This window comes from Echiichthys vipera (assembly GCF_963691815.1).
Source record: "Echiichthys vipera genome assembly, chromosome: 15".
Lineage (NCBI taxonomy): Eukaryota > Metazoa > Chordata > Actinopteri > Perciformes > Trachinidae > Echiichthys > Echiichthys vipera.
In genome coordinates this window covers 17,240,145-17,258,249 of record NC_139840.1, presented here as the reverse complement: position 1 = coordinate 17,258,249, position 18,105 = coordinate 17,240,145, and the positions used below count along the sequence as shown (strand labels likewise).

General features: G+C 38.7%; 2 protein-coding genes across 2 annotated transcripts; both read left to right on the top strand.

Annotated features, from left to right (window-relative positions):
- Positions 1–3,132: 3,132 nt before the first annotated feature.
- armc6 (armadillo repeat containing 6) lies at positions 3,133–6,551 on the top strand (the record flags this gene model as incomplete). The annotated part of the gene is made up of 8 exons (XM_083927973.1): positions 3,133–3,154; positions 3,380–3,522; positions 4,691–4,776; positions 4,856–5,426; positions 5,555–5,700; positions 5,795–5,926; positions 6,097–6,234; positions 6,339–6,551. The coding sequence occupies exons 2-8, from the start codon at positions 3,402–3,404 to the stop codon at positions 6,549–6,551; spliced, it is 1,407 nt and encodes a 468-aa protein (XP_083784099.1). The 5' UTR covers positions 3,133–3,154; positions 3,380–3,401.
- A 1,385-nt stretch (positions 6,552–7,936) lies between these two features.
- Positions 7,937–17,866, top strand: slc25a42 (solute carrier family 25 member 42). Its single transcript, XM_083927953.1, has 8 exons — positions 7,937–8,249; positions 11,329–11,493; positions 12,017–12,128; positions 12,336–12,361; positions 12,478–12,644; positions 12,825–12,941; positions 13,696–13,847; positions 13,974–17,866. Exons 2-8 carry the CDS (start codon positions 11,413–11,415, stop codon positions 14,297–14,299), a joined length of 981 nt encoding a protein of 326 aa, XP_083784079.1. The 5' UTR covers positions 7,937–8,249; positions 11,329–11,412; the 3' UTR covers positions 14,300–17,866.
- The last annotated feature ends 239 nt before the right edge of the window (positions 17,867–18,105 follow it).

Here is an 18,105-nt window from a genome sequence, read left to right as displayed (position 1 = left end):
TTATGTCTTAAATAAAGCAAAAAATACTTTTGTTTAATTAAGATTACAAACACTTTTAAGTTAGTTTTGAGTTTGAGTTTACTTTCATATCGCAGCAAATATATTTTCAAGTCTCACATGATGGTAAATTCATGTTTTCAGAAGTTATGCATCCTCTAATTAGGAGAAGTAAAGGACATCTTCAGATATTAAAATGCATATATATAAGGGCAAATAAATACCTGTTCAAACAATGTAATGACACAGATTTCTCAGATTCAGCAAACTTGCATGATCACTTTGCCTCCATAAAAGTCCAATAATAAACAATTATGACAGATTTTCAACGTGTGGGCAGTTTTATTGGTGCTTTAAACATCCTTACATTTGTTTTAATTTAAAGCTATTAGACAGGCAAATATGTCACCCTGGATAATCTGTTACATTATACTATGACATGATGATGATGATGAGTTATCTTGTGTTCATACAGCAACACAGATTGCAAAATGGTTGGCTGTGATGTGAAATGTGTAACAGTGTGTGTTTTGTACTTTGTGGGCTAAAAGAACCAAAACCCCTGGTATGTTTTTTTTAGTCAGCGCAGATTTTAAATCATACGTTAGCGAATAATCAACAAAAATCAAGTAATTCTCCTTATGTGTTAAAGTAGAGCACAGTTGAAATGACCATAAACAAAACATTCCACCTAATAACATACTGTAAAATGCCGATACAATACCTGGAATCCATAATGTCATTTTTATTGCAGTCATTACTTTTCAAATGACCAAATTCAGTAGTTTATTTTGAAACTACCAGTGCAGAAAATTGCACAACATACTGAAAATGCACCATTATTACACTAGTGTAATAAGTCAGTTATTTGATAATATATCAAATGGTGATATGCAAACAACAACTGCATCAAAGCTGTATTAAATAATAAGCTATGTAAATACAAATGTATACTGCCATCATCTGGAAGACATGAGTAAAAACAGGACAGAAAGAAAAATATTCCAAAATGCTTACATGGAAAAAATGTCACGAAACTGTGCAAACAGTCAATCATAGTTTACTATTACAAGGGTTTCTTGACTCTACACAAAATATGCACAGCATATAAACATACACCACAGTAAGAGTGAAAGTGTACAAATCTAAAGGCCAGGCAGCAAGTCAACTGCATTAGTGTCCAATATCCAGTTGATGCATCACAGTCTCAAAAAGTGTTTAAAGCAGATTTTTAATACTTTAAAGACATTGATAATGGTATATAATATAGATAATATGAAATGGGCAGCTGGTTCCAGGGTGTGGTAAATCTAAATCTAATATAATCTTAAATTGTTTTTAATCTCCTGAATGCTCACATTTGTTCCTCTTCAGTGAATAAACTACATAATATGCGGCTGTCAGTGTTGATCGAACATACAACAATACATTAAGAGCATTAGATATATAAATATACGTAATCCAAATGTATCCTAACTAATATTGTCATTCAGAACTACCTCACCAGTGAGTTAAAAGGCAGGTTTTTAATTCATGCAACAATTTAAGTCACATTTGATTGTGTGTTTGGCCAATGGATGGTTTGAATTTAATCCTTATTTATTATTGTTATTTATTATTTATCTCATGTATGCAAGGAGGCACACATTTACACACCCATGCGAGGTTCAGTGTCTTGTGTCTTCAGTGTCTTGCCCAAGGACACTTCGACACGCGGACCGCGGGTGCTGGAGATCGAACCGCCAATCTCTCGACAACCTTCTCTTCCACTGAACCACATACCCACATCATCATGCACAGGTGGACTACAATAACCTCACAAGATCGAGGCTGAGCAACTCTTGAATGGGGTTACCATGCCAGTTCTCTACAATAGTCCCACACAATGTACGTGCAGTTTACAGAATTGCACAGTAAGAAAACAACATAAATAATATGTAAAGTGTCTTTAATTAGCAGAGAAATAGATGATTTGTGTTTACAATCCCTTTACTTAGTAAAATTAGAGCTCTGTAGTAAAAAAAAACTTACAAACAGCAGACTTAATTTGAGATAATGAGCAATAAACCACAGATCAATGTGTTCAAACATAGGTCACATCTGTTTACCTTGTGTACTCCCATGACTCTACTCTGCTCCGACTCCTAGGAGATCGCAGGCAGATACCAAGTCCTTTTCTAGTGTATGTAGATGAAATGTCCATATTAACCCACTGAAGACCTAATTTGTCCCCTGCCGCAGATAGCTTCATATGTTTTCTACCTCAGTAATTTATGAAATTGAGTTCTACTAGGTGAAGACTTTTTATTAATTGCTTATACTGCTATGTAATTTCTATTGCTTTGGTTTTTTTTGCCACATATTTGAGCATATTATTATATTATATTATATTATATTATAATATAATATTATTATTAACTACATACACATATTATAACTACCCTCCTTTTATATTTTTAAATATTCAGATTTTAAATCATATTTGACCACAGTTAAAACTTAAAACTCAAAAATTAAATAAATAAATTGGCAAAAACTGTGAGATTATTTAGCCAATTCAATTTCAATTCATTTATTCAATTAGTTTAGCACACACCCATACACTTTTGTTTTTGTTATTCTTCATTTATTTTTCTATGTTTTACCGTCTTTATACATTTACATGTATGCTATTATTATTTCTACATTCAAAAATACAATTTTGGTATTGCATATAAACCTGGAACATGTAAGAAAATAAATGTTTATATTGAATCTTTCAATAGACCTTTTCAACGGAATTCCATTGCTAGGCAACAGCCTTTGTCCTTGTTGACTTCCTGTCAGTTGGTGCCATTCACAGACATTGCAACAGGAAATATACTAGGACACATTCAGAATGTTTATGTTAACATCTTTGAAATAAAAAACAATACAGGTTACTCCATTTGGTTTCTAACAAATAATGGTTTATTAGTGGAAGAAATATTTTGCAGTCTGTGTTCCACCCGAGAATATTAACGGGTGGGACCTTTTACGGAATCTACTATTCACGTAAAGTGTTCCGCAAAATTCACGCCCCGTCTGCGACGCAACGACTACGTAAAGTGCGTAAATCGACAGCGGCAGTTCATTGATAACATCTGAGCAGTTTGTGTGTCACTGGGCGGTGGAAACAGTTAAGTCGTTTGACTAATGTGTTTTTTAGGACGATGTTTTTATTTAGTGACATTACAACTGCTTTACGTAACGGTAGCTTTATGAATATCAACAGCTGGAGTCGACACCAAGAGCAGAAACACAACATTTATTAGCTAACGATAGCTATCACTGGCTAACTATATATTATATACATATATTATTATATATATCATCGTTTGACATCATCGTTGTTTCATTTCAGAGTGGAGATTAACGTGCAAAAAATGGCGAAACCGAGGATCACACAAGAAACCTTTGATGCTGCGGTCAAGGAAAACATGGAGGAGTTTGAGATGGATCCTGATGAGGCTTTGAGGGAGGCTGTGGAGCAGTTCGAGTCCCAAGGTAACGTAGCCAGAAAAGGACAATGCCTGTTGATGGTGAGCTTGTATACTGACTCTATGGGAATGACTCATGTAATCTTCAGAATCAGAGAGACACAGGTGAAACATGCCAAATGCAACATAACAGTATGTCTATCTGTGCTTTGATGACCAAATTGAAGATGCTTCAGTCGGTAAAATCTAATACATTATTCATCATGGTGTCTCGTAACACATCTCATCGGAGGCCTCATGATTAATGTCTATATTGGCATAATGCTCAGTAATGATATGGCCATTTCAGATCATTTTATTTTTTATTTAACCTTATTTTTCCAGATGAAACATTAAGAACAGTGTCTTATTTAATATCAATCTGGTCCAAGAAATCTCAGCAGGAGTAAAGGTACAAAAAAATATATAAAAAATAAGAATACACAAGTATGACTCACAGACAAATATACAACAGATAAACAAATATACACAGCCTGTGTACAGACACAAAATAGAAAACATAACTGTGCTAAAATGTGGAGTCAAGAGGGATCTAGTCAAAGTCAAAATCACCTTTATTGTCACTTCTTCACATGAACAAGACGTACAAGGAATCGAAATTTCGTTCCTCACTATCCCATTCGTAGACTAGAGAAGACAAAGACAAGACACAATTAGTAAAGTGGCAAGACACAATGGTAAGTGACACAACATAAATGATCTAACTGCTATAGTGATCGGGAGAACGAGAGGTCGCTGCGTCTACACGCGCCGCCATCTTGACATGTACAACTAAATCTACTAAAACATTGTTAAGTCTCTGCTTGAAGGCAGACTGTGATGTAAAAGCTGTAAGTTTGAGGCTGTCTTGAGTGGTGTTCCAGTCCAAAGCTGCTGCATAATCTCGGCAATGTTATCATTATTAATGCTCCTTTTATTCCAAAATGACAATAGCTGTCTCAGGAACACTTGGGCCTTAGAGACGGCCACATATAAACACCTCTGTACCTTTATGTGTAGTTTAGTTACGCTGCAGCGCGATTGTGATTTAAGAGATAGTTCATTATCTTACATCATGATAGTCCAAACTAATACACACATGCCTGACTTCCACTGAATTGTTTCTTTCTTCTGTTTTGTATTCGACATTTTGTCGTGTGTCAAAACATTAATCCTAATCTTGCGTGTGGATGCAGGTGTGGACCTCAGTTGTATAGTAAAAGCTGTACCCACTGTATCATCTGATGACAAACAAGAAGAGAAAACACATGAGGTCTTACAGGTAAGTCCTGTTATGAGAAAAGGAATTGCTAACTGGAAAAAAAAGGTCAAAATCTCATCTTTTTTTCTTTCACTGGCAGGCTTTGGATTCCCTCCGCATTGGAAAAGACTCTGCCGGTGTAAAGGAAGTGACAGAGGACATAAAACGTTTCACTCAGCATTGCTCACTTGGTTTTGCCCAGAGGTACCTTGCTGCCCAAAAAGACGCCTACCCCGTCATCTTCTCTTACTGCAAAAAGAGTGTGGAGGAGCAGGAAGCTGCGTTGACCGCACTGTCCGCTCTGGCTGCACTGACAGACGGGCAGCCAGACTTGTTGGACGCAGAGGGCCAGCAGTTCCTTTTGAATGTTCTGAATAAGTACAAGGCAGATTCTTCTGTGACGCGTGTAGCCATCTGCACTGTGCGTCACTGCTGTTTGAAACATGAACAGAACAGACAGGATTTGGTAAAAGGTGGCGTCTTGCCTCTGCTGACCAGTGCCATTACGCAACATAGTGGATGTGCTGAGCTGGTCAAAGAGGCCTCTGCAGCTCTCAGGGTCATGACCTTTGACGATGATGTCCGAGTTACGTTTGGGAATGCTCATGAACACGCCAAGATGATTGTTCTTGAGAACAATGGACTGAAGGTTTTAATTGAGGCTTCGAAAGGTAAGGCCATGTGACGGCTAGTATATGTGGGTGTTCAGCATAATAGCATCAACTTATTTAGTGTTGTGTAAATCCAATTCTGATTAAATTGATGTATTTCCTTTATCTCCTGTGTTCCTCCCTCAAAGCTCACCTTGATAAATCTTCGGTTCTGAGTGAGCTGTGTGCAACTTTGTCCCGTCTGGCTGTAAGGAATGAGTTCTGTCAAGACATCTGTGATCTGGGAGGATTGAAACTCATCATGACGCTGCTTGCGGATAGCTACGAGTCACCGGTACCCGACTAAAAACAAGGGATTGTGATGCAAACTGTTTCAAGATTCAACTTCTGTGTTTTTGTTCCACTCACTGAACTGTTTTTTCTCGCAGGAGTTGGTTCGGCAGGTCCTTAGTGCAATACGAGCCGTTGCAGGAAATGACGATGTGAAAGATGCAGTCGTTAATGCTGGGGGAGTCGAGCTCATCGTCATCGCCATGAACCGACACATAAGCAACTCTGCTGTAAGTTAAATGTCGTACCTACACTCTAACTAACTGTGAATAGGTTTGATCTAGCATTTACTACACATTTAGTACATAGATTTGAATATACATTGCTTTTTTTGTTGGATTATTGGAGTTATAAATCAATTCTGCAAATGACCTAAGATTATGTTCACATTCTACTGTAGGTGTGTGAGCAAGGCTGTGCATGCCTCTCTGTCCTTGCTTTGCGTAAACCCAACAACTGCAGAGTCATCATGGAACATGGAGGTGCTTTGGCTGCTGTGCAGGCTATGAAGACGCACACTGCTGCGGTCAATGTGCAGGTAATACGAGGTCATTAATAATAATGAATATGCTAACTTAAACAAAAAGAGCCTGTGACAGCCTACCAACCCTCTATGTCCTTGTTTTTTTTGTTGATAAACAGAAACAGGGGTGTATGCTGATGAGAAACCTGGTTGCACGTATGGATACCTTCAGTCAGCCAATCCTGGAGATGGGAGCAGAGGCCCTGATAACCCAGGCTCTACAGACCCATCAAGACTGTGGGGATGTGGGTAAAGCAGCCCTCAGAGATCTGGGGTGCAAGGTGGAGCTCCGAGAGCTGTGGACCGGCAAACATGGCAGCCTCACCCAATGAAAGTAGAGGAGAACATCACTGTACACGCTAACGTAGAGTTCAAACGGATGCACCTGCCCGTCTAGACATATTTGTCCAGTTGTACACATTCTTCTATTACTATTTTGCTGACAATTATTATGACACCCGTTTTTATATCTGTGCCATATTTATGTTTATTATGTTCATTAGATTGGTATTTTGGGCCATGGGTAGGCATAAATAATTGTATTTGCTGCTATGCAAAATCTTTAGCTGCACTGTTTTGTGCAGATTTCTCACCCATGTGGGCAGAGCCGAATTGAAAGCCTTATACTTTGATGTCACAACATGTTTCTTTTGTGTTTTTTTTTAGTTTGTATATGCATTTTACGGTGTAAAACTGGACTATCTGATACTTGGACGTCCTACGTTACAGTGTATATTTTGCGTGATTATGATAAAACTCACTTTTAGTGTTTCACCTTTTATATTGTTGTATTGCATTGTGCAGATCACCACACAATGTATATATTTGATTATCATTATTGAAAAGATTCCATATAAACATTTCTTTTCTTACATGTTCCACAGTAATGCACAATGCCAAAAGTGTATTTCTAAATGTAGAAATAATAATAACATAGAATTATAAAATGTAGGGAGGTAAAACATTAAAAAGGAATGAAGAATAACAAATTACACAAATGTATGGGGTCTGCTAATCTAAGGGAGTAAATTTGAAATGCCTAAATAATCCAACAGTTTTTGCCAATTTATTATTTTTGAGTTTTATGTTTTCCATAGTGGTATATTATTTTGATTATTCAGTTGTGGTGTTCAGTTGTGGTAAATAACGTATTTCTACGAATACATATAGATGAAAATGATTTCACTTTTATTTTCCGATTAAAATCATGTTAAAAGAGATGGTAGTTAGCCATACACATCCATTTTTCTTTCGAAATACCAGAAGGATAATAAATGAAATTATATTTCTATTCTATAGCTATTTGTCGTGAAAGAAATGTGGATACAATTCCAAGCATTTTCAAGTCCTTTACCCATAACTCAAGAACTTTTCAAACCTTGAAACATAACATTCAAATTCAAGCATTTTCAAGGATGTCAAGCACCCATAGTAACCCTGATTATCTTATAACATTATTTAAAATCTGAATATTTAAAAATATAAAAGGAGGGTAGCTTGTTAAGCCAGAGGGAGTACTTCACAGACAAGGAAAAAAAAAAGCTCGTTGACAAGTGTGTGTCTTTCTCACGCCCCTCTAACCGACCTATCCAAACATGCCCTCTCCTCATTCAGAACTTCATATCCCACAATGCACCTGCACTCGTCCTTGTCGAACCCCTCTCACTGGCACGGCTAACGTTAACTGCCATACTGCCCGGGGTCGCTGATAGACAGCAGCGTTAACGGCACGAACAACACAGCTGAACGGTGTCACTCACTTAAAGTCACCGTAGGGCTAATGAACACATGTGTGGAAGACATTGCCTTCAACACCAGAAGACATTTTTATATAAAAGACAGCACTTCCAATATTTCCACAACGCTGTCGACGAGAGTAACATTATTGTAGCAGCGAGCTAGCAGCTAGCTTTGCTAACGTTACTCAACCTACTGTTTGGATAACTTAACAGCTCCCGGACAAACTACCATCGAGTGAAGGATATCAAAGCATCGGAAACCCTCCTGCTGTTGTCGGATGTTTTTGTAAGGTAAGAAATAGTGTTTAAGACTACGGGCAGCTAACTAGTTGCATGTTAGGGTGGCTGTTTTGTTAGTGGACAAGTTTAAACTGGTGAGTGCAGCAAAAGAGCTTGGGGACTATTTTATCATAGAATATCTGACTCTCTAGGCCAATACTCACCTAATACCATAACCTTTGTATTTATTTATTTATTTATGTATTTATTAGTTATGCAGTGTTAGTGTTGACGCAAATAATTTGAAAACAACGATATTACATAATGTCAAGGAAAGTGTTGGCATATGGGATACAATGCTGTTGCAAAACTGTTTTACAACGGAACAAAAATAAAATAATACCTGAAGAGAAATAAAATGACTCTTGATAATATGGTTCAGTCCTCTAAAGAAGAGGTCTTCAATGTTTTTTAGAGCGAGGAGTGCATACAGTAGCCTATACACATACCTTTTTATGATGCAAACAATACTAAAGAAAGTAGATCATATCACTCCAGTCCTCCGAACTTTACACTGGCTTCTTGTCTGTCAAATAATTGATTTCAAAATACCTCTCTTGGTTTATAAAGCATTGAAGGGTTTAGGACCAAAATACATTTCAGATCTCCTGTTTAGCTACGAACCTTCCAGACCTCAGATCCTCTGGGATAGGTCTCTGTGTCTGTGTCTGTGTCCCCAGAGTTATAAACGAGGAGAGGCAGCCTTCACTTTTTATGCTGCAAATATCTGGAACAAACTGCAGGTCTGCTGCAACTCTTCATTACTTTAAATTAAAGACTTTTCTGTTTTCCCGCTGCCTTTCATTAAATAATTTTAACTGCATGTACTATGTTTTAAATGCTCCTGATATCTTGTTTATTTTATTTGAATGTCATTTTATCTGTGTTTCTTTCAAATGTTTTTTAAATGTTTGCTGTGCCTTGCTGTTGAATTGTGCAATATAAATAAGCTTGACTTGACTTAGCTATTAAATAAATATTTATTGACATTCATATATGTAAACATCATGTTTTATGTAAAACAGAGAAGAGTAAGAGTAAATACTTGTATTGTAACCATGTAGTGACTACCTTACCTGTTAATGTTGTGGAAATAAAATGTTTTTTCACAAATAGGTAGATTTATCTTTGCTAATAATATGTTGGATTCATGTTAATGCATATTTTTATGTTTGCGGAAAGAAAACTTTCAAAAAGATATAAAACAATATTTTGGTGGACCCCCAGGAGCAACTCTGAGGACTCCCCGAGGGGTCCCGGGCCCCCTGTTGTTTATCTCTGCCCTACAGTAAACTCAGGGCCCTTGTTTTATATTGAAATATTTAATTTTACAGCTGAAACAATACGTTTAAATTGGCAGAAAAGTAATCACAAACAATTAATTGATTAATCTTTGAAGTCATTTGTTAAGTATAAATGGCACATTTTAGGGTCTGTGGCCTTTCTCTGTTTTATATCAGTGCAAATGAAATATCATTTGGATTTGAAGCTGTTGGTCTGCCAAAACTATTAATATGAAGATGTCACCAAGAGCTCAGGAAACGTGTGAGCAGTTTCGTCAGATTATTTTGTAAACTCACCAATACCTAATACATTGATCTTTTACTGACAGGTTCACAAAAGGCTCTCACAAAAACAACACAAACACACTAACAAGAAGGCACTGCTGTGTAACACTATGTGTAATACTATAGGTGCAGCTCTAGCCTCTTCCTGGATATTAAATCATGGATGATAGGTGGGACAAATCCTGCAGCTGACCCACGCCAAACAGGCAAAGCTAGCAGTCAGGAACAAGGAACTGTAAAATGATATGCATGGGGCAGGAGGCTGCTGGGAGGGGTGAGGGACAGGCCCTGAGTGAGGACAGTGGGTGAGGTGTAATGGGACGCCCTGCTGAACTAGTTGCCCATGACTACCCAACTTTTCAGCAGACTCTCTGTTTGCTCTCTCTCCGTCTTGTTTTGCTTGGTTCTCCTCACTGTTGCAAAACTCCTTAAACCCTAATGTATGTATGCAGTATCTAATAATACCCGCCCTTGTTTTGAAGCTGGATCAACCTCAAATTTAGTATTAAAATTAAAGGTGCACTGTTAACATTCAGTGGAATAATGTAGTACTGATTTATGCATATGTTAGACAAATATTGCTCTAGAGCAGAAACAGCTGTTTTAATTTCAAACAAAAAAATGATTATATAAACTGCCCGGAAACCAATCAAAACCCTAAATAGTAATTCTGACATCAAAACACTGATTGAACATGGAAAGCAGTCTGTATTGTTGCTGTTGTGTGTAGTGTTTGAATTGCGACAGTGATTTTAAAGTGAAATTGGTTTGAACATTGGTTTGGCTGTGAAAGCAGTGAGTCTGTGTAATAATAGACCACTGCGCCTGTGGGGGTTGAAGGTTGATTTGTCCAGTAAAATGATCAGCTCATTGAAAAACTTGCAGCCATCTTTGTTTGTAATGGTAGTGAGATCGCCCCAGATAATTTTATTTTGCCTCTAAGGTTAATCTCGTGCAGATCTCATGTTGTAAAACTGTAATCTGGTGTTTTAGCAAGGAAGGGGCTTCAGTGGTAATCTCGATTTATGTATTTTTTTTGTTCAGACAAACAACTTTCACCTCAGCTCTGTCCTTGAAGAGACATGTTTGGGTGTATTACTTCTTTGCTCACTGTCTTTATATAGCCTTCAAAGGTGTGGCAGTAGGTTAAAGGTGACTGGATTAATCTATAGGGAAATGTTTACTAGAGGGGGGTGCTGTTGTATTTCCAGTGTCTGCTGACACTTGATGACTAAGCAGGGGAAGTGCAAAGAAAGTATTAAACTAGAATAGATTTATATGCCTACATGTTTACACAAGGCTAGATTTACTTATTTAGGTACTCATTTCCATATGATGAAGCTAGCTGCACTCCTGAGTGTAAAATCTTAATTTGTAGATAGTGTTGTTGGCCTGATCATGCCTGTCACTTGATCCTGACTCATAAGCTTAGCCACGCAACTATCTTGTCAATTGTTTTATTTTTAGGTTGAGCTAACACCTCTGTCCGTCTCTCTCTCCAACCTCTACCTTCTACTCTGTAGCTCTCAGCGCCTGGTGTTGCTGGCCCCCGTGCAGTGGTTGAACTCACAAGCATGCTCAGTGACAGCCGTGCGTAGTGCTCGGGGATGGGGAATGGAGTCCAGGAACAACGGGCATCACTCGCGCAGGGAGAAGTGCTGCCACTGGCTTCCTCCAGTCAGTCAGAAGTGAGTATTAGGGGAAATTTTGAGATGATCCTTCCTTCGATGCTTTAAAAAGAAAAACTTCCACCCAAAGAGTTGTGTTATTTTTGCAGTTCAGTTTTAATCTGTGATTTTTTTAAATCATGTCTTCCATTTAGGGGAAGAATATTATGTAGAATAAAGAGAATATGTCATTATCAGGTCATCTAAATTAGATGAGAATTCTAGTGGCATATAGCGTTTTATCTGTGTACTGTGTTTATACGAAGGAAATTCTCTGTAGTTGCTCTGCTGTATTGTATGTGAAAGAGATGAACTGAGCTGAGCTTAGTAGCTTCATGGTCTGTTCTTCGTCTTCAGTTAATTTAAGGACATCTGCTTCCATTTGTAATGTTTTGTGAACTGGTTAGATGTCATTCCTTACATAACGCCGGTTTAATGATCAACAGCATCTCAAACAACTTTGTTCACCTAAGGAGGCAGTTTTTACAGGATTCACTCTGTCGGTGTTGGTGACTCTAAATGTGATTCCTCCCTCACTGTGCAGGGCCTGAAGCACACTCGGCCTATCCTCAACTCGCTCTTCTCTGGCGCCTTAGCAGGGGCTACGGCCAAGACAGCTGTCGCCCCATTGGACAGGACTAAAATCATCTTCCAAGGCAAGTTGGATTCTCTGTTGACCTAAATTCGGAAACAGTTTTTAAATTAGAAACGACCCATATGTATGGAATGGAGTTCTATCTAGATCTAATGTCATCTTTTAGCTGTGTTGCTCCTGCATTTACATGAATGAGTATATTAGAAAATGTGTGTGACTCAGAAACGCTGGAGAAGATATTTATATTGCACATATCTTTTGTTTTTAGTGTCTTCAGCAAGATTCTCTGCCAAGGTAGGTTTGACACACCCATTGCAAGTTTAAAGACAAACACACTGTTTAAACAAAAATAGAATATCATCCATCAACCATGAGCATGTATGTATTTATGTGTGTATACTACATTACAGGAGGCCTACAGGTTGATCTACCGCACCTACCTGAAGGATGGCTTCTTCAGTCTGTGGAGGGGGAACTCTGCCACAATGGTGCGAGTCATCCCATACGCTGCGATCCAGTTCTGTGCACATGAGCAGTACAAGGGACTGTTGGGAGGCTACTATGGCTTCCAGGGGAAGTAAGTGTCAGTTTATACTGGTAGACCTACTACTCAGGTCTGTTGGCTGCTCTACTGACTTTTATCCTGACAGTTGTGTTTATTTTGAGATTGAATTTACTAAGCTCACTTAAGGTTTTCTTTATGTCTTGTGCATTAATAAAAAAAAAAATCACACAATTGTTTTTCTCTGTTTCCCAGAACACTGCCTCCATTACCGAGGTTACTGGCCGGATCTATGGCTGGTACCACGGCAGCCCTGCTGACATATCCTCTGGACATGGTACGGGCTAGGATGGCTGTAACGCCAAAGGAAATGTAAGGTCATTTTATCTTTAACTACCAATACTCAGTCATCAATGGGTCTTTAACTTATAATCAACAAGTGTGTTTACATGGGCATGAGTTTAATCATTTAACGGCTATCTGCGATGTCCCTTCATCCAAGCGATGAAATGCAAGAGAAATACCAACAATGGTGGCAGATGAAAAACGTCTCACAGTTTTGTCTTTCGGAAATGAGAGAGGTTGGATCTTTATTCACTTACCTCCTGTCCTACGCCGTGTTAGTGATAGGCTGACACTGCTGCAGAGGAAGTTATAGCGTAGCTCATGAACTCAGAGCAGACAGCTGTAGTTGGTGATCAGAGCAGAGAAGAAATTAGCAGTAAAGTTGTGAAGTGGTAGTAAATGTAGAGTGTAGTGTTTCACATTTCCTGTCGCTGGTTTGTTTCTGTAAACAGTGCCAGTGCAAAAATAATTCAGTAATCAGTAACCGGGTTACTAGTATAATTCATGTCCATGTAAACGCACTTATCGAATGCGTTTACATGGACATGAATATTCCGTAAATAAGGCTTATCTGGGTTATGATCATATTCGGGTTATGGTGGTTACATTGAAAAAAAAATTCTGTTTAGCCTTGAATGGACTTGACACAGTGCTGTTCTCTGTGTAGGGACTGTAGAGTTTTTTCCTGAATGAAAACAGGCTTGAAAATGACGCTTGATCAGATTATAAACAGAGCATTTTGCTGCACAAGCTCCCATGTTTTTGTGCCTCCACTGTTTAGGTACAGTAACATCCTGCACGTGTTTGTGCGGATATCCCGAGAAGAGGGCCTGACAACATTGTATCGTGGCTTTACTCCCACCATGCTGGGTGTTATTCCCTATGCCGGGCTCAGCTTCTTTACCTATGAGACACTGAAGAAATTACATGCAGGTAATGCACCACCACTGTCAAGTTTACATGTAAATGTCTACTTATCTGCAACCCCTTTCTTCCACGCTTAATGTTACGGTTGCATATACAAATTGGAACTTTTTTACATCCTCCTCTCCCATGTAGAGCGCAGTGGGCGCCCACAACCCTACTCATATGAACGGCTGGCATTTGGAGCCTGTGCAGGACTTATCGGTCAGTCGGCATCCTACCCACTGGATGTGGTTCGACGCCGCATGCAGACCGCAGGAGTCACGGGTCACACGTACGGCACCATCCTGGGCACCATGAAGGAGATTGTGTCTGAGGAAGGGGTAGTCCGTGGACTCTACAAAGGTCTCAGTATGAACTGGGTCAAAGGGCCCATTGCAGTCGGGATCAGCTTTACCACTTTTGACCTTACTCAGATTCTCCTAAGGAAGCTGCATCAGATGGGCTATACGACCCGATAATGGCGATACAGAGAGAGGAAAATGGGGATAGTGGGATTACAAGTTCCCCATACACCCTATGAAGTGAGAGCATAACAACAAACATGCTGGATAGAAGGAAACACACACTGACTCAGGATGAGTGATATTAATGTATTCTCTCGCTTTTGTGTGCAGCGAGGGATGTAAAGTCCCTGTAAGCGTGAGGTATGTTGGATACCCCTATTTACAGGACCTCTACACACTGTTGTCATGTACAGCTAAGTGCACTATGCTCAGTGGTTTTCTGTGTTGTTTGTATACACCAAAATTATAACGCCCCTGCCTTTGTGGACCAGGACACACACAAACACACTCAAACACACAAACAAACCCACAGAGGTCTCCCAACTGCCTTGTGTGTCACCTTCCAATGCAATGAAGCTTGCCACTCATTTATATTTAACTTTTTAGGATGCATTTGAACAGTAAAATATGCCCCCTTGAGATTAGTTTGTTGTGAGTGCGTTGGTTTTAAAGAATCATACCAAAGGTTAGGAAATTAGCTAGTTGCAGATTATATAATGTGAATGGTGATGGTATATTTAAGCACAGAAGTACTCAGAATAGAGCAAAACACTTGCCCAGCACAGAGGTAACGGCTTTGTTACTGCCGTTATCTGGTCAGTTTTTGTTTGATTTAAATATTTTGAAATCACTATGACACCAGTATCTATAAGTTGACCTCCTAAAGATTTAATTCACAGACTTTTATCTGCAGTTCAGCAACAGTGCTGACAGCAGACAGATGAGCTAGATTTTATGCCAGTGCCAACATATATGAAGTATAAAGAGTGCCCATATGATTGTGTTTGTTTTCACTGTGATCTTTTAATGGTCTTTTTAAAAACATTGTCAATAGTAATAGACAGTCTTGTTGTGTAGAATTAATACAGATGATTCAACAGATGTCTCTGCATTTGGGAATACCAGTTCAATATAACCTCCTATTAACACACATCAAGCAATTTGATAGGCCATTTTCCAAATGTGAGATCTGATTTAACAGTTTAGTAACATCATGCACAGTCTCACATAACCCAATACAGCAGCCCCACAATGAATACTACCTTTATGAAGTGTACAATGTAGTCGTGTTGAAGCTGTGTGAGAGGTGTTGCTTTAACTCCGGTTGTATTGGTATTGTTAATTGTATTACCAATATGACCAATGTAACGGTATTGTTTTGGATTATAATATACTTAGAGGTGTTTCTAATATTCTGTTCAGCGCTGGTATGTCACTGGTAATGGATCACACTGAGTCACATATACAGTATACAAATTTGGTCTTCCATTTGCTGTCGGTTTTTGGGGGGGTGTGTGTGTGGGGGGGGGGTGTTGTTTAAAACATAGCACAAGTTGTAGAACTGCACCAGTATTTGCGAGCTAGCTTGGTTAGAAATATGCAAGCATCTAGCAAAGAGATCATTTTCCTTTGTGAATTTTAGTGTTCTCAGTATTGTACTTTACCTCAGAACATAATCAAATGTTTATGAAATTGTTATTTCGAATAGTGTCCCAAGTTGGACAAGGTTCTCAGTTTTCATTTGACCGTATATGTGACAGTTTAAACAGTATCGATGAAGGCTCAGTCTTTGAAGGGTGTCAATAGTTTCTATACTTAGACCACAAATACCGAGGCAGGATGGTTGAGCTGAGAGAGCAGCTGGGTGCAGAGCCAGGTGGAGTAGAGGGCAGGAAAGTTTTCTCTGTGAAACAGGTGTGAGGATCTCCACTGATTCCCAATCAGTTAAAAAACAAGAAAAAACTAATACACTCAAAAAAACAACATCGTAGAGTAATGTCTTAAAGGGGCTGTACTCGACATTCAGAACATTAATTTAGCAGCAAATAAATGGCAAATGGTGTGCTGAGCAGCGGCTGGAGTCTTTCTTCCTGTGTGTGGTGTAATCCAAGTTTCTCTGTTTGTCATGATAGCCAGTCCGACTGTTTGTGCATGTAAGTGCATGTGGCCATATTTCATGTATTGGGGAAGGGTTTGTGAGAGCCGTGTGAAGGCAATCCCAGTATTCACCAGTATTTCGAGTACAGCTCCTTTTAACCGCCCCTGTTCTGACCAGCAAACACACACTCAACCCAGAGTAGTCACTGCTGTAGAAAAGCAACCTTTTTGCATTTGTAAGTCTCTATTTGGCCAGTGTTTTAGTCTTTTATCAAGTTGGAATTGATGTATTTTTTGCCCATTAACCAGTCAATTTGTTTTCGATCATTTTAATTTTTTGATGCTAATGCTGACCGTTCGTTAGACTACTACACTTTGCCCCCACTCATTAAACTCAACTCTCACCTGAGCGGCCAGTCAGACCATCATCATTTCATTTGTCTGTGTTGTAATTGTTTTCCTCGTTGTTCAGTGATTCGGGAGAATCGTAGCAGCGCTCCGGTGGCAGACACCTAAATACAGTCTGATATTATTCTAATCAGCTGGTGATGCATTGTATTAACAGCGACACAAGTGGCGTCTTTTAATATCTGTGTTATCTTTACCCCTTACCTTCGTTAGTAGGTGGGAAATATGTGTAGCTGAGTTTTGATCAATAACAGCTTAAAACCTGCGCTTCTTCTAAGCTGAACCGTGCAAGAATGCTGCATAGAAAGAATACGGTAACTTAAAGCTGACTGAAGGGTAGTTGCTCTTAAGTGCCTAGCAAGGAATAGTAACGTTTTTACTATAACTGAGCTACTTCTACTAACCTTTTTGAAGGTTGCTTCCATTTTCTAGCCTTTTATTCCGTCGTGAAGTTACGAATAATTAAGTGGCAGCAGATGGTTTGAAGTTCGGGGATTGATAGACCTCTGTGACTGAATGTATATTACTTAAGGTCCAGTTTTTGTATCTGAATTGTGTAAAACTTATCAACTGCCTTGCAGGGTTTTGCTGTCTAGGGTGAGAGGCATGATCCTCGGCTCCCTAGCAGACTTAACCTACCCATTCCAACCAGTATAGGACAAATTAAAGTACATTCAATGGTGATTTGTACCCTGGTTTGTAATTGGAAGAGCATTTTAATGTTTTCACCTCCATATTGATCTACACATAGATCAGAGGAGGTAGGTAAACCAATAATGGAATATACTATGATAGGAAGAGCTTGGAAAAACTTCAGACAATCATGAAATGCCAAAAGAGTTAATAATAATTACTTTTTTGTTGAGAACCTGACAGTGGCTTAATGATGATGAGTACTGAAACACTATAACAACAACCACAAAACTGGTCAAAGATGTGATTTTTATTTGCTCTTGTGAAAGCAAATGTTTTTGTTTTTACCCTATTTATGGGTAATCCTACATAGACGTGCAGACTTCTGCTGTGTTTGCATGTTCCAACAGATTACCTTGTGTTGTTTTTGTTTCAGTGCAACAGTGATACGACGGCTGTTTTGTAAATCCTAGTGATTTGTGCCAACTGAATGTAAACTTACCTACTAATATCACACTCTGTGTCCAGTCTCTAGTGATGATGGTCTTTCTGTAAGAAAATTTGAAATATCAAATTCTCAAATAAAACTGGATGTTAACAACAGATTGATGCTTTTTTATGATTCGTGTGTTTCCTGTCCCTATTTGTGCTCGTGGAGTTACTTATGGCACTGAATCTGAAGTTTAGATAAAATGAGTTCAGTGTGGTTTTTAAGGGCATATAGCTTTAACACTTAACACCCAGACACATCCATTGTGTCCTTATCTTAACCGAAATACAAAGTTTCTAGTGAAGTCTTAAATGACAATTAAGAAAATAAAGCTAAAAAAAAAGTAATATGA